Source organism: Tetrao urogallus (genome assembly GCF_951394365.1).
Source record: "Tetrao urogallus genome assembly, chromosome: 1".
NCBI lineage: Eukaryota > Metazoa > Chordata > Aves > Galliformes > Phasianidae > Tetrao > Tetrao urogallus.
The window spans coordinates 136,833,379-136,849,979 of NC_136813.1; the positions used below are offsets into that span (position 1 = coordinate 136,833,379).

Here is a 16,601-nt window from a genome sequence, read left to right on the forward strand (position 1 = left end):
GCCATGCCTTGACTGCTGTGTTCAGTTTTTGGCCCCTCACTAGAAGACATTGGGGCCCAGGAGCATGTCCAGAGAAGGGCAACAGAGCTATGAAGGGTCTGGAGCATAACGCTTATGCTCACAAATTTCAGGAGCTTTCTGTATTTCTGCAGCATGAGAATATGAGGGTGGGAAGGGATCTTTGAGTCACTGAATCCAGCCTGTAGTTAAAAACAACCATGGAATGGTTTAACTGCTCACGTAAGACTGATTGTACATCACTCCAGCACAGACCTGAAAAGCTGCCCAGCACATTCTCATAATGTAACTGCAAACAAAGACAGACCTATGACCGCAACGTATCACAAGAAAGAAAAACAGTAGAGGGACAGAAGATATTGCCACTATCTTCTTTCTTCAGAAGCCATATTTGATAAACACAATTATCAGAACCATCTTGAGTGAGGAAAGGCTCAGCCACCGACAACTACACCTTCCCATCTGCCATGAAGGAGAATTACCCTCTGATCCCAAAGCTGCTGATCAGCTCAATGCCAAGGACATAAGTGGGTCTCAGCACCAGGCTACTGATATGACAGAAAAGAATCTCAAAGCACAGTATGGTTCTACAGTCTGCCAACATCAGCAGTACAGAATAATCTTTTTATGTGAGTAAAGGCAACCATAAGCTATAAATATCTTCCAGATTTTACTAGCCAGACTGCACACTTGGTTTTATGCTTTCTAGGTCACAGTTACAACTGCTACAACCATGCAAACTAAGCCATAGTGAATAATGATAAAACCGTTTGCCTTCTTTGAAGCTATTGCTGTTTTCAGGGAATTCTTCAGTGAAGGTCTGGGGAGCATCAGTGGAGGGAGCATAATATTTAAAAGTGCTTTAAGATATAAGTACTGCACAAAGGAGTTGTCACATCCACGATTAAAGTGCAGGTATAAGGTATTCGAGGTATAAGAACAAAACGCACTGTGTGAAAGCAAAGCATTATTTATGATAACACATCTTACTACAGGTTAAAAATTATAAGGCTAACTATGCACCTGACCATGTATGACAGTAAGCAAGGAATCTTGCATTTAAGCACATGGGAAATTCTGGTAGGATTTACCAACCATAACTCCAAAGTGTAAAAAAAATTGGGGCTGATAAAACCTTCAGCTCCTCCAGAAGACACAGTAAGACAAGTGATGATCTGAAATATTCAGGACCTTGTACAAACCTCATTTATCAGGCAGTGGCTACAGCCATCCAGCTCTTTCTAAGACAAAGAACTTGGAATTAACATCCCATCCACATTTCAGTGCTGGATGTTTCTTTCTGGTTAGAAGCAGATAACAAATACATTAGACTTCAGGGTTCCACTGTGAGTCATCTGACTATGAGCCTCGGCGTACATCTCCATTTCCTGCCAGATATGCTCCAGGGAACTCTTAAGGATCACCTCTTCAAATGCTGCCTCACTCAAACCTTGCTGGGCTGATAGCAATAAAAAAATTAAAAAAAAAAAAAAACCTGCAGCAGAAGGTGACATCATCACATTTCTTCGCTGTTATTAAACTTAAATTGGCCTATCATTAGCTTCCAGAACATTCCCCATTCTTTATTACTGCTGAGGACTATGAAATTCACAGAACCAGAGATTTAAAATAATTACTGTTTTACATGTTGAGAAGTTAAAAGCTGACCCTGACTAGAAGAGTGTTCTTTTTACACAGCAGGAGTCTTCTGAGCTATTAAAGTTCAGCATTACAAAAAACGATAAGAAAACAAGTTCCTGTTCATAATTTTGCACTAGTTTTACCAAAATCAATGGTTTTATCAAAATCAATAATAACTATTTCAGTCACTCAAAAAGCTAAGCTCTCAAGTGAGTGTGTAGTCTATATAGATTATCATTCAGAAATACACTGTTTTCTCTGTAAACAACAATTTGCTTGTAAAAGCTCTGTACAATCCAGTAAATATCAATCCTAATATGAAAAGCTGACAGCAACATAACTTATACAGAAATGTACAGAGCTGACCTTTCTTTTACTGCAGACTGACCTTCAACCTTGGCCTGCAGGAAAAGGTGATGGATCAGGCCACTTTGGAGAAGCTGTCTATGGAATAACTTAACATGAGCCAACAGTGTGCATTTGCAGCCCAAAAGGCCAATAGTATGCTGGGTTACATCAGAATAGGGGTGGCCAGCAGGGACAGGGAGGGGATTGTTCCCCTCTGCTCTGCCCTTGTGAGGTCCCATCTGGAGTACTGAGTCCAGATCTGGGACCCTCAGCACAAGAAAGATATGGAGCTTTTGGAATGGATCCATAGGAGGGCCACAAAGAATATCAGAGGGCTGGAGCACCTCTCCTACAAAGAAAAGTCGAGGGAGTTGGGCTTCTTCAGCTCGGAGAAGAGAAGGCTCAGGGGAGACCTTACGCAACCATTCAGTGCTTAAAGGCAGATTTTAAGCAGGAGAGAAATCAACGCTTTACTTGGGTAGATGGTGATAGGACAAGGAGGAATGGTTTCAAAGTAAAAGAGGTCAGACTTAGATTAGATGTCAGGGAGAAATTCTTTACTCAGAAGACAAGGAGGTGCTGGACCAGTCTGCCCAGAGAAGCTGTGGGTGCCCAATCCAGGGCTGGATGGGGCCCTAGGCAATCTGATCTAGGTCCTTGACTACGTGGTTGGCAACTCTGCCTGTGCCAGTGCAGTTGGAACTTGATGATCTTTAAGGTCCCTTCCAACCCAAGTCACTCCATGATTTGATGGTTGGACTGGATGATCTTATAGGTCTTTTCCAACCTTAGTGTTCCTGTGATTCTGTGATTCCTGTGATTTTATGACTACTTCCCTTCCACGATGAAAATGATAAACTAGCATCTCAGCTGACATATCTAAAAGGGTCTGCCAGTACCACAGACAGTTTTTAGGGATCCACAGTGAAGAAAAGCTGAAAATCTCTGTATTTGAGCTTTTATAAGCCAGTCACCTCTTCTTAATATTTAATCTGCTTTTAAGGTTATTGGGGAAAAAAAAAAAAAAAAAAAAAAAAAAAAAAAAAAAAAAAAAAAACCTTTAAAATATGTACTCCAGATTGTCTACATAACTGAGAAATTAAATAAAAAATTAATAATGCTTTGTTGGAATGACTGCAAGCTGGCAGGTCTTTGATCTGCAGACAGTCTCAAATCTCACTGAAGCTGATGATGCTTAAACATTTCTCTTTGAAGCTAAGCGGAGAGGAAAGAGCAATTAAACATTTCTTCATGTCTTTTATGCACCTGCAAGTACTGGAAACAACTACTAAAGATGGCAACAAACAAAAGTAAGTGGGAATAAAATCTCATGCATTGAGGGGTTTCCCAAAAAAAGAAATGGAAATAAATATATCTGTGTGGGTATGAGGGTCAAAAGACTAACTAAAAATAAACGCAGCAAAGCAAAATGGCCAATGGAAATACTGGGTTAGAATTCTGCAGAAAAAAAAAAAAAAAAACCAACTTTGTATTCATTGGAAGAGGACTTAAAAATGTTCATCATTATAAAACATGGAAAAGCTCTCTGAATATGGGCTACCCAGTTTGGACTCACATCCCAGTCAATCAAGCCCTAGTAAGAAACATCTACTTCCTTTGGAATCTATTATTATATGAGTGCCAAGATCAGGAAACAGATATTTGATCCTATCATAAACCTCAGGACTGATTTTTTTTTTTCTTACAGCTATATATAGGAAAAGCTGTGTTGAGGGAAAAAACACCGATTTTCAAGAGAACACTGTAAAACCAGACCAGATACTACTAAGGAATCTGTCTGAACAAAAAGCTTAGTACTGCTATTTGACAGTGTGGTGGTTTCACCTTTATGGGCAGCTAAAGTCTACCACAACCACTCTCTCACTCTCTCTCCTCAACGAAAGAAGGGGAGAAAATACAATGGAAAAGGGCTCAAGGGTTGGTTGAGGTAAGGAGAAGGAATCACTCATCAATTACTCTCATGCGCAAAATCCATTTATATCTTTAAAAAAATAAGTCTCTCACAAGCCCTTCTGAAAACTGGAAATTCCTGAAGGAGCAGTCTGCCAAGGGAACAGGAAACAGGCAAAGGTTTCTGGACTTACTAAAGGAGTTACACAGCAGACTCAAGACTGTATAAGAACTGTGATAAAAATAAGAACATTCAGCATTTTTGCTGAATGTTCACAGATCTGAATGTTCACAGATTCCAAACCTACAATGTACAGGTGTTTGGTTGTTTTTTTTTTTGTTGTTGTTGTTGTTGACTATGGCAGAGACTGATTGATTTTGAAACTTTTTCCAAAATGTATTTGTTTGCTCCCACTATCCAATATTCTAAGGAAACAGATGGTAAACAAGATTTCCCCACAAGATTTCAGCTTTGGGAAGGCTCAGACTTCTTAGGGAATCTCAGAACTTCAGCAGTGGTCTATGCAGCTCATGAGAGCAGAGCTGCAAAGCACTATTTCCATGAAAGAAAATCAGATAAAGAGCCTGAGAGTTCAAAATATTCCTAAGAGAACAAGAGAACAGACAATCTGCTACAGCTAAAAGCTCAGAAGCACATCAGCTGAACAACAGCCAGACACAAAAGTCTGATGACTGTTCAGTACAGGGCCTTTGCAAAGCATCTCCAGCTAATCCATCTGTACAGGAAAACGTGCGTATGAGCAAACCGTCTCCTGTGGTTTAAGAGGCACTTTTGAAGCATGCTGGCCCTCTGAACAAGTCATACTTCAATAACATCTATTTCTGGGATTGCTCAAAGAGGTAAAAAGTCCTTCTCAACAGTTTGGGTTGTCCTTTAGCTACAAAACTACCTAATTCTGTGCAAATATAAAGGGAAGAACTGACTCAGTATTAACTGCATCTGTTTGCCTAATTTGGGAATAAAACAAAGGAATTTATCATGCAAAAATCACCCCTTGCTCAGGTAGTTTTTGTATTAGAAACCTTTTCTTTTTAGAATTCCAGATTCAAACAACACACAGTTTCAAATCACTGTTTAGAGAAAAGATTAAGAAAAAAAGTTTAAAAAAAGGGGTTTTTTTGTTTTGTTTTTTGTTTTGTTTTGTTTTTTTAAGTAAAAATAACACACACAGTAAAGGAAAAGAAAGGCCAAATTCTCACTTACACAGAAGTCTCTTCATAAAACTCTGGAAGGATAAAGAGGCTTTCAAGCAGATGTAAATTACACCCAAGCTGCCTTTAAGGCCCCATTTGCACTGTCAGACTAGTTTAAAGGTAATTTGATGCCAATTAGAGTCCACCCTGAATTGTTTATGTGGCACTGGTGCCGAGCTGAGAGTGCAGTTGATAGTTAGGAGTGGAAGTATTCAAATCCTAATGCTAAACATTTCCTGCAAGACAGTCTCAACTAGTTTTACAAAGGGAAGGGATGACCATAAGGCGAAAGGGCTTCCTTTGTAAATGGTCCAAAAACCCAAAGAGCAGTTGCAGATAAACTAAATACCATCTGGCAGACATCATTCCTTTTTTTAATTTCCTTTTGCCTTCCACCATTTTTATTTTTAAGCCAAGATGGGAACAATTACTGTCATTTTCAGGAGTGATGTGGTGGAAGAAAATGTCTCTGATGAAGCAAGAACACAAGGCAGGGAAGACTGTGGCTGACTAATGCAGACATTTTATCAACAGAGTGGCAGTAGTTTGGCAGGAGGGGAGTTCTAGGCGAAATAATTAAGAAATGATTTACTTTTTTTATTTAAAAACAAAAAAAGGGTCGCAAAAAAAAAAAAAAAAAAAAAAAAACAGGAACAGTGAGGATCGTGTCATTCCTCCCCCTCCCATAACATGGCAGACCATTACTATTACAGATACTCCTATTGCAATTCCTTCAGGTCTTTGCCACAGCAAGGCTAGCTGCAGTGCCTTTGTCCAGCAATATCTAAGTAACTCATATTAAAAGTTAGGTCTTCACAGTAGGAATAAACAATCTGAAGGTCAGTTCAAGCTTTTATTTGCTGGCCAGATTCTTGAGTGTTTGGAGGGAATTTTCTTTCCTTTGTTATTTCAATGAGTTACCATTGGTCAACTGACCACAAGGAGCATCACTGTGTTATCAGAAACAAAAAGCAGGAGTGAAGTGCAATGTTAGGTCGGTCACCCAGGTCTTCTGCTTGAAAACTGATGCCCTGTTCTCCAGACAACACTTTCACTGATCTTATGCCCTTCCAAGGAGAAAGGGATAAAGACAGTGAAAAGCTGGAAAGAAATTTCTGTTTTTCCCTACTACCTACATCTGCCAGACCTTTTCTTCCCAGCTGCCTACTGATCCCTCAGCCTATTTAGATATAATGGGAGATGGGATATAGGTGCCTTCTAATGGTTTTGGAGAATGGACCTCCCTCAGTCCTAGAGAAATGCTTTCACAGAACACTTTCTCTTGCTATAGGTATTATGGCTCTCAATTGAAACCACCCTATGCTGAGATGTGAACACACAAACTCTGATCAGATCCACACTACTGTTGGTTCAGCTGGCCAGACATACTTTCAAAACACTATCCAGGATGGCTTTCTTCTCAAAGTGGCTAATTAATCAAAATAAATACCTGCAGTCAGGAGCCCCTCCTCCCTGCAGCACTGCCTTTGATTTGTTCAGTGAAAGCATTCCAAGACATCTTAATTTGTTGCAAGGTAAATTGCAGCAACATCACCCTGAAGAATATAGCTTCTCAGTTGGAGATGTGCAAAACCACCATCACTCCCCTTTGAAGGAATCTGGTTTACAAAACAGAAGTTTTTGTTTTGTTTTTAATGACTCTACCAGCACTGAAAGATTCAGCAACAACTCTGGAGTTGTTATCCTTTTATTCAGAATAGAAGCCTACTTTAAGAATAAATAAATAAATACATTTTAAAAGCCCACTTGTGAAGAGACTATTCATTTGCAGACTCTGACTAGCAAGACAAGTGATTAGTGAGCCAGAAACAAGAAAGAAGGTCAATGGGCTGAAGCCCAGGTTCCCAAGGTCAATATGGACAACAGGAAATCCCCATTTTCCAGTCAGTGTTCTCAGCTCTTGCGCTGTTTTCTGGGACTCCCACACTCATTTCGTAAGTTCAGACCTCTTCCCTTTAATAGGGCAGACAACACCGGAGCACACTAATGCACAGCACACTGTCTAGAAGAGAGGTGTCAATAGTAGATGGCAAAGCATTTTTCTGTATAGGATCTGCACTGTCTGTATAGAACAATTTTCTGTATTTTCACTGTCTGTATAGGACAATTTCTGCACTGTTCTGTATAGGATTCTGCACTGTCTTTCATGCATACACTTGGTCACTCCCTTCCTTATCACAGAATCACGGGATTGTAATGGTTGGAAGGGACCTTCAGAGGTCATCTAGTCCAGCTTCTGATAAAGCACACTCCCCAGAGTAGGTTCCACACTAAAGCATCCAAGTTGTTTTGAATTTCTCCATAGAAGGAGACTCCACAACCTCTGTGGCTCTCTTCACCCACAGGGGCCTCTACACACAGTATTGTATTTCTCACCCCAAGCTTCCTGCTGAATGCTATGCCAAGTAATCCCTATGGAAAGTCTTCTAACAGATGCTAGTTTGATGGTCATCATTTAAAATCCTTTCACTTCTAATGCACTTCTGGCTCTGGAAAAAAATGCTTTTAAAGGATAAGGTATTCAGACTGGATGGTTATCAAAAAATCAGCCCCTGACAGAATCTGAAAGACCTTCAGGTGTCCCTACTTGTCTTTCCAACCAGAAAATCACTCTTCACCTCTACCCACTGTGTCATATTATGACACAGTAATAACATGACACTGTAATAACAACCTTCTCCAAAATTTCTCTTTTGATGATATTTGCCTCTTGTCCTAATTTCTCATTTCTCACTTATGCCCTACTCCCTCATGAGTTTGGAATCTACTGCAGCAAAAAGATATTGAGTTTAACATAGCAAAGCTTGCCAGAAATTATACTGATGCAACAAAAATCATGACTGCTAGAGGAAAACAAGGCAAAAAGCCTTGTTCGTGGGTTTCTACACTAAAACCTTCTCTAAATTACCATGCTTTCATTTTTACTTTGCTGAATATGTTTGGTCAGACTATTAGGGAAACTGGGAGTTAGTTTTTCTACCTGGTCTTCATATGTTTTGGTGTTTTGTTTAAGAAAAAAAGAAGAAAGAAAGAAATTGGATTTCATTCTCTAAATGCTCATGTCTTAAGTACCTTGTACCAAAGGCACAGACAAAAGCTTCAAGAATTTCTAGTGGTACTGATTCTCTTTCTGAGGCTATTAAAATGGCTCCATTTAGTAACTGATAAAGGTGCCTTTAACACGTGTCCATAACAAGGAGTATTGTGCACTGTTACAATTGTTCAATAGATGTCCAGTCACAGACAGACAGTGCTTCAGACTCACCCTCTCTTCAGCTCAGCATAATGCATTGTCCTGTCAGGGATTAATGGAAGTGCCACTCACATTAGATGCTAATCCTGGTAGCAACTCTGTTACTCCACGAGTGCTATGGCTGCTTCTGGCAACTAATACTAGAGCCAGGTGCTGCACACTGAGGAGAAGAACAATGAGAAACCAAAGCGAAGAGCACAATGCAAGAACCTATTCACAATGCAGCAAGAAGACCATGGACAAGGAAAAAGAGACATTTGAAAAGGGTCGTAAGAATAATGGAAAAGAAAGAAGCACACAGAAGAACTCAGGGGAAAAAAAAAAAAAGAGAAAAGGAAAAAAAAGAAGAAAGGATCCCAAAGATTAAAGAAGAAGAAAAAAAAAGATCAAAAACCAAATAGCAAGTGAATGCACAAGATTGTAGAAATGTCTTTTCTCAGCAATGGCCAACACATAACACCATCAGAAAGTCATCACTAGAAAGTTGTCCAATAATAGGGAAGAGCAGCAGAAAGAAAGGACAGAGAGTGATGGTAAGGATGGTAAGGATGGACAGTGAGGTGAGATTACAGCATGATCTTAACCCTCTGAACACTTTAAAGCATTATTGCCTTACAAAACAAAAAAATAATAGTCTAATAAATAGCACTACCCCATCAGCAATTTGTCAAACAAACATAGGCCTTTCACCTTGTATTTCAGAAGTTTTTTTACTGAGAAGAGAAAGTGAAGAGAGGGAAGTAGGGGGCTATTCAGAGATGTTTATCAAACCTAAAAAGCCAGACCCTGGCAGCAGATGGTAGATGGAAAACAGGAAGATTTTGTGAAAGAATAGAACAGTATAAAAATATTGGAACGAAGGAAACCATCATGACATTAGGAAATAATGAAATTTAAAGACATACAAGGAAATACTTTATACACTCTGTTGCTCTATTAATAGATAAAAATGAGACAATGGCATAAATACAAAGGAAATGATAAAGCAAAAGCAGTCTATCATTAACAAGTTTATGCGCTCCAAAGCACATTAAGTCTAGATTTGGAAAGAGTATACTAAACAATAATGTTTTCAAATTTCTTCTGAGGGTTGGAGAAATGGAGAGTACTGATTAGCATGCCATAGGTGTCTGGTACTTTGTATTAAAAAGCTGCGCTTATGCTAAAAAGCAGATAAGCTATTAAACGAGAAAGAAATCTTTGGTTCACGATGTCAGTCTGCTGCAAATCACTAGAGGCGGATAGGGTAGGTACACCAAAAGTCAAACTGTATGCTTCTGTCACCTTCCTGCTCTTATTTATCAGGCATCTACTACGATCAGACAAGAAGAATGGGCTAGACAGGCTACATGGATCTTTGGTTTAACCTCTTTTCTATTTCTATAACCTTGTCTAGAAATCATACGTTGAGGAGATGGAAGAAAATTTATTAATGATGGTATGTTTGACAGTCACTATACTGGATTAAAAAGATCTTGGCTGGTGCCAAAGACAATGTAGGCTGCTACCTAACTAGTCACCCCAAAGACCAAACAAGCATATATCCTGTAACCCCTCTTGAGTCCCATCAACACCAGTTAGTATTTTTATTGCTCACTTGTGTAGTGCTCCACACTTTCCCAGGCTTAGACCCACCTCTTTTACATCTTCATTTGCAAGCCTTTACTATTCCACATCAGGATCTTTCTCAAATAAGTCATAAGCCTCATTGTATTGTCCAGAAATTTTGCTGATTTTGTAAATGCATATAAATTAGATGTCAAAAGACTTTTTTTCTTTTTCTTTTTTTTTTTTGTGGTCCAAAATAATATTCTAGATTCAGAGCTACATGATGAATTTTCGTCTCTCGGTTTTAGTCTCTTTTCCCCCCCTTGTTCCTTGCATAATTCTGCCAGTGTTATTTCCTCCTGATTTGCACTATGCTTCTGGACTTCAGTACCAAATTAACAACAATTTATTGTCCTCTAAAATTATTTACACCTAAGAATGCAAGTTGATCAAAGTATTAACCAGCTAGTCACAGCAATCTCAGGAAAAGACTGAATCCTTTAGCTTACTTCAGAGCAAGTGTATTACCATAGCCTGCAACTCTTGCTATTCAAGCAATATTTTTACATGTAGAAGTTTCAGCCTGTGCTGAATTTCTTACCATGCTCCCAAACTGATTTTTGTGGTAACTAGGTAAGTTAGGTTCAAGCCTTTAAAGTATAAATCCATTCTCCTTTGTTACAAAGCTGCTGTCCTATGAGCCATAAGAGAGGAGTTCATCATTACTAACACCATATATTTCCCTTCAAATCCACACATAACTTTCTACAGGTTATTCATACATTTACATGAAAAAATTGCAACCACTACCAGTTTGCTTGGGCAAGATTCATTTTACAAATTCCTTAGCATAACCTTAGCTTCTGACAGCTCCAACTACATGAACAAGCACTTGATGTCCAGATGTGAACAACATGTAAGATCAAACTTTCATTTTATTAAGTTACTTTTCCCCAACATAACTGTATTAAAACAGAGCTTCCTAGCAAGTCATTGAATCTAATTTTTAACATGCTATTTGTATGTATAAAGCAGATCTTACCTTGATCTTCTGAAGAAACCGGTGACCTGAAATAAAACAACAAAGTTCAGTCAACCTGTGCCATAAGAAGGTCACAAACGAGTTTCAAAAGTCTCTATGGGAAATTAGATATGGAGGAATTGAAAAGTTTTATTCTTGAGCTTATTTCAAAAGAGAGATTGTAAGGTAGCTAAGAAAAAAAAAAAAAAAGGAGTGGAAAGCACAGAGACCTTCTCTAGCAGCAGGTCCTGCAAATGAGTGGCCATATGGAACCACATTCATAAGGCTGTGATCTCACTGTTAAGCACTCATTCCACAAGTTTCTATAGGTACTTGGCAAAGAACTTTACTACCATTACTGTCAGAAATAGCTCATGCTACTTTTGATCCTGATCCTCCAAAGATTATCAAATGGACAGTAGTTAAGTGTGGGCCAGGAAGAGCCCTCACAACTAGAGGCAATGGAGGAAAGGGCAGCTTCGGAGGAACTCACAACTACTAAGGCCATTTTTATCATGAGTCAGTGTGATGTAGAGTATAAAACATTAATTGGAATTAACAAATTCATAATAATGGCACTTTCACAAAAGCAACGTAAATGGAACAAACAAACAAAAAAAATCAAGGTTAAAAAAAAAAAAAAAAAAAAACAGTATCTGGACAGTGAAAAGCAACAAAACAGCAGCAACATGTTATAGGCCATCCTACCAATGGTTTAAACCTCTGGTAGAACTCCAAGAGCAAGGGGTTATAAAACATGAGGGACCACTCTGTGCTGATAAACAGAAGGTCCCCACTGAATCCCAGGGATGGGATTCACAGCTCCCATTGCTAAAGATCTCACTCATCATGCTGCCAAGTACCCATGGCAAAGGAACATAAAGAGGTGTAAAGTATTGGCCTTTCATTTTTGTCTTTGCTGCAGTAGCTTGGCTCAGCAAAACTAGGCTAATTGTATAGCCAAATCTGGGCTGTGCTTTGCTTATTGAGACCCAGGTGATGATACACAGTGGATTGGAACACTGCCTTATCACCTCCCTGACCATGATTTTCAACTGCATGTATAACCTTCCCACACAGCTAACAATGAGTTTATTCCTGCAGTGAATGGACCAACTCTCACTTCCACTGCAATACATATTTAATTTTTGCATCAACGTACAAAAAAAGCCAAATTACTAAAGATTTTTAAATGTTTGTATTGCCAGCAAACAGACCAAAGTTGACATTAGAAAAGCAGCCTGAGAAGGAAGGGAAGTTAAAGTACACCAGGAACAAAGAGGGAAAGAATGTACATATATTTAATGGAGTCAGCGGGGGCTAGAGGGAAAGCAAAGGGTTAGGAATCCTGGATTTAAAGGAATAAAGGAACTGAGGATACTCCATATCACAAGATTGAAAAGTAAGGTTGAGGGATTATATAGGACATCAGAAACAGATACTCAAATACGTGGAAGCAAATAGGAAAGATGGAAAGAAAAGGGTGGTTTCCTAACGAGGTATGCAAATCTTTATTTTTAAGAAGAGAGACATTCAAACAGAAAGAGACAAAAGAGTTACAGCACAGCTGGAGCAATGGTCACTGTGAAAGGAAAAATGCGATTGTCTAATTAAGATTCTGACTGTGCTAGAAGCCAATGTATCTGTATGGATCAGAATTAATTAATCCACTATTGCCATTAAATTCTCTGATTGCTGCTGCACATCCTAAGCATGTATCCTGCTCTGCTGTCAGCCAAACCAGCTATGCCCTTCAACTTCATCTATGTCTGTGGAAATACTGTAAAAATTAAGGCAATTCAGAGGATTAGTATTCATCATTAGGACTGTTCCACGACTTTCATCAGCATCAGTCCCCACCAAAAGCCTTTCTGAAAGTCAAAACTCAGCACAGCATTTCTGCAAAGGTTATACCATGTAAAAATGGCCATATCAAAAGGTGTGATTATTTAGGTTTTTAAAGATAATTTTTACATGCAAGAACCACACCAGGGTCCTCAGCTGAAGTATCTTGGCACTCCACCTATTTCTAATAAAGTATCTCACAGTAACAGCTGAATTTATTCCTTGGCTTCATTTCTTAATTGCACAGTTTCATCACCTTTTAGACTTTCATTTGAAACAATAAAATAAACATTTGGCTTATCCCATAATTTAGCTCTTCGTTATGCCTTGTAAAGCAGATGTTAGTAGCTCCTTAAAAAATCAACAAGAGATGCCATCACACCACCACCACCACATTCTCAATTAAAACACTGAAGTGTGCAATGAAAAATAGGTTTGTGTACATTTAATGCACCCCAAATATGTACTTTGCAAAGTACGAAACCCATGCTCCTTTTTTGCATGCTTTGAACTTAGTGGTTAAACAGTGAGAAATCTAACAGGAACTACTGTTGCTACTAGTGTTTTCATTTGTCAGGGTTCAGCAGGCATCTTTTGAGGCTGCATAGGCTGGTATCTTGAGAAAATAAGGTTTATGTACACAAGATACTGTGATTATGTATGCATATTTCTGCCTCACACTAATAAAGTTTGAGCCTGTTGACTGATTTCCCGCATTATTAACAGAGGAGGTAGAGATCCAATCACTGCTTTCATAAGGAAAGGCAATAGCAGGAGGTCAAACTTTCCAAGGTAGCTGTGAAGACACAAAGAAAGGTTCTAAATATCTCAGTAATAGAAAAACCTCAGCAAGAGCTTCCACAATTTGAGATACCAAAGGACTAAAGACAATAAATTAGACTTCCTTTATTCCACTACTCACAGAAAGAGTATTTTGACAGAGGAAAGGACTTTCAACAATTCTGTATAATTTCAGGCCATTTAACATAACATTCAGGCATTTAAGCAGAGGATGGAATTTTCCAAACCATTCAAGCACTGTCCTAACTACTCCAACAGGAGTCTTGCTTGTAACTATTGTGAAAGGAAATGAAGAACTGCTGACTTCATTTAAAGTCCACTTTGTTAGTGTTGGGCACTTTATGCATTGTTTGGTCTACACCATTCTTATGAGAGGGAGGAAGGAAATGAAAAAAAGAAAGCATAATGACCTACTTTAAACCACATCCACTCTCTCCACAGCCACAAGGGACTTACCTGACAACAAAAAAATCTGGTGGATGCTCATATTTCTGGTCACACATCTTTTTTTCAGTTCTTTAAGAAGTGTGAGGGATATACTGTGGCAGCAATGGTCACCAAATGGGTGCCCTGAGAACGGTGGATTCCAAGCTGCTAACATCCACATAGGAAGTGTCTAACTAGCTCCTATCAGCTGCCCTCTGAGAATGATTCTAGCTATGTGCTTTACAGCCACAAAGAGGCAAGCCATCGTTCACAACTTCTGTGCCTTATAAAAAGTAGAGACAAATCAGAGGTATTTCAGAAGAACTAACATGCTGTCAAGATCTGCATCCCCACCTGGGTCAATACACTTTGCAAATTAAATCAAGAAGAGACTTCCATTTAGTTCAACCTTCAGGAAAAGGATCTGGCACTGCAATATCCTGATCTTAGACACTTCAGAATGGAACTGCTTATTTTTTTGACATCTACAACAGTTACTTTATGCTCTTCTCCTGCTGGAAAATTAACAGTGCTGCCAAAACTAACTTGTAGGTTCATCATTACCACTACCAGCCCTTCCCCAAAAGAGAGTAAAGAGGTCCATATGTCTATGACTGGCTACATTTTCAGAATTCTTATGTTTTTCTATCAGCATTGCTCTTTCCCATACACAAAAGTGAAAGGGAAACCCAATTTCAAATGTTTTCACCAAAAAGTATCAATCTGATTTCTCTGTCCTGAGTTTGCTGGTGTTTTATGAAGAGTTTTTGCTGTACTGATTAATTGAAGAGAATACAAATCTTACTACAACAACAGGGAAGAGGATCAGAAAGAATGAGGAAGAAAGCATGTTGCCAACTTCTCGTGCTGTTCATATCCCTCCTTTTGCTACATGTCCTGCAGTGTTGTTCTCCTGTTGTAGAGCATGAAGTTCTACTCAGAAGAGATATTAGCACCTGCAGGCCTCAGTCTACAATGGAAGCTGCATGTTGCCTGGTCTACTGTGACTTACAAAAGCAAAGCACTATACTTTGTCCTTACACAAGGTGCACAAATATATTCCAGCAACTTAGCTTATGTGCAGAAAAGCCTGATAATGAAAAAAGGCCCTAATCATACATTCATGAGATGCTTCCCATTGAAGGCATGAGACATAGTCCTCCTATAACAGCACTGTGCCTCAGAGTTCAGAGACTGATCCAAAGCTCACTGAAATTTTTCTGCTCACTCTTTCAGTGTTTAGATATATTGCTGGCAAAGGTCTAATCTCTGGTGCAGACAAGACAGTTTTCTGTATCATGAAAGCCTTCCCCAAACAGCCAAATAATAGGAGTTGTTTCCCAGTGCATTCCTTAGTATGCATGCACTAGATTTATTCAGTACTGGAGGGGTGGAGGAAGAAATATTCATTTCTAAGCAAGGTAGGTCAGGGGGCTGTCACAATTTAGTGCCTGGTCAACAAAGGCTTCCAAAATCCAGAAAAACACAGGCAACCTCCAGCAGACAAATTCTAACAAAATTTCAGTAAATAGGTACATAATTCATGAAGACAAAAGCCTCTGGAGAAACAAACCCAGAGCTGATGTGAAGTTGCTATTTTAATCAATAAAGCTGTAGCAGAAACCATCTGCACTAGGCCTATTTAAAAACAGCCATTTAGAATTTAAAGGCCAAATAACAATCCACATGCATCAATTTTGCTGGGTTTCATGACCGTTTGTCTTTTTCCCAGCTCAAGCAATGTATTTTTGCAAACTTTCTCATTCACATACCTGCCTGTGAGCAATGGAGAGAAAGAGCTTTTAGATTAAATCTGCTTCTCCTCGTTTTGTGTGTTCATCTCTTCAGAACTGAAAACAGTGTTCCTGTAGGGATTTATTCACATATTCTCAGATTGGAATGAAAGATAAGTCTTAGCACATTAATTATTTTTTTTTTTTAAAGGTGAGGAAATTCCCTCATTCAGCAAACTGCATCAAAACCTCTGGGACTGGCAAATTCCCTGCAGCTGCAGACTGTGACTTGTATCTTCATGGCAGAAAAGCAGAACTAGTTTTCCTGCCCTCTCAGCATCTCTTACTTGGAGAAGCCCAATAAAAGTTAAATGTAACATTCAGCCTAGCTGCCACTATTTTCTGCTGTGGCACTTGACAGAAAATGAGAGCTCCAGCCTTCCACTTTCAACCTACACATGCCCAATTCCAAATGACCCATGTAGGCAGGAGAAACAAGTTAGCAAGTTAAACAAAGGCAAATGGAAAGTTCTAAACCTGGAGAGAAGAAAACTCATTCAATGGGACAGACTGGGGACCAACCATCATTTCAGAACAAAGTGTTGGTTGTTAGTTGCCTACAAGTTGAATGTCAATCAACAGCATGCCCTTACAACAATCATAGAATCATATAACAGAATCATAGAATGGCCTGGGTTGAAAAGGACCTCAAAGATAACCTTGTTTTTGCCCCTGCTGTGGGCAAAGTCACCAACCACCAGATCTTCTGGCCTTGCACGTCTCCAGGGACGGGGTATTCACAACCTCTCTGGGCAACGTG

The 16,601-nt window shown here is 39.1% G+C and overlaps 1 protein-coding gene across 4 annotated transcripts in view; it reads right to left on the minus strand.

Moving 5' to 3' along the window:
• The window catches only part of DGKI (diacylglycerol kinase iota), a gene marked incomplete at both ends in the record, with an annotated part of 208,683 nt that overhangs the window by 15,638 nt on the left and 176,444 nt on the right, over window positions 1-16,601 (minus strand). For all 4 annotated transcript variants that reach the window (XM_079537633.1, XM_079537635.1, XM_079537634.1 and 1 more), the window contains one exon: window positions 10,998-11,023. In XM_079537633.1, the coding sequence (XP_079393759.1) occupies window positions 10,998-11,023 (26 nt within the window). The remainder of the gene's footprint in view (window positions 1-10,997; window positions 11,024-16,601) is intronic.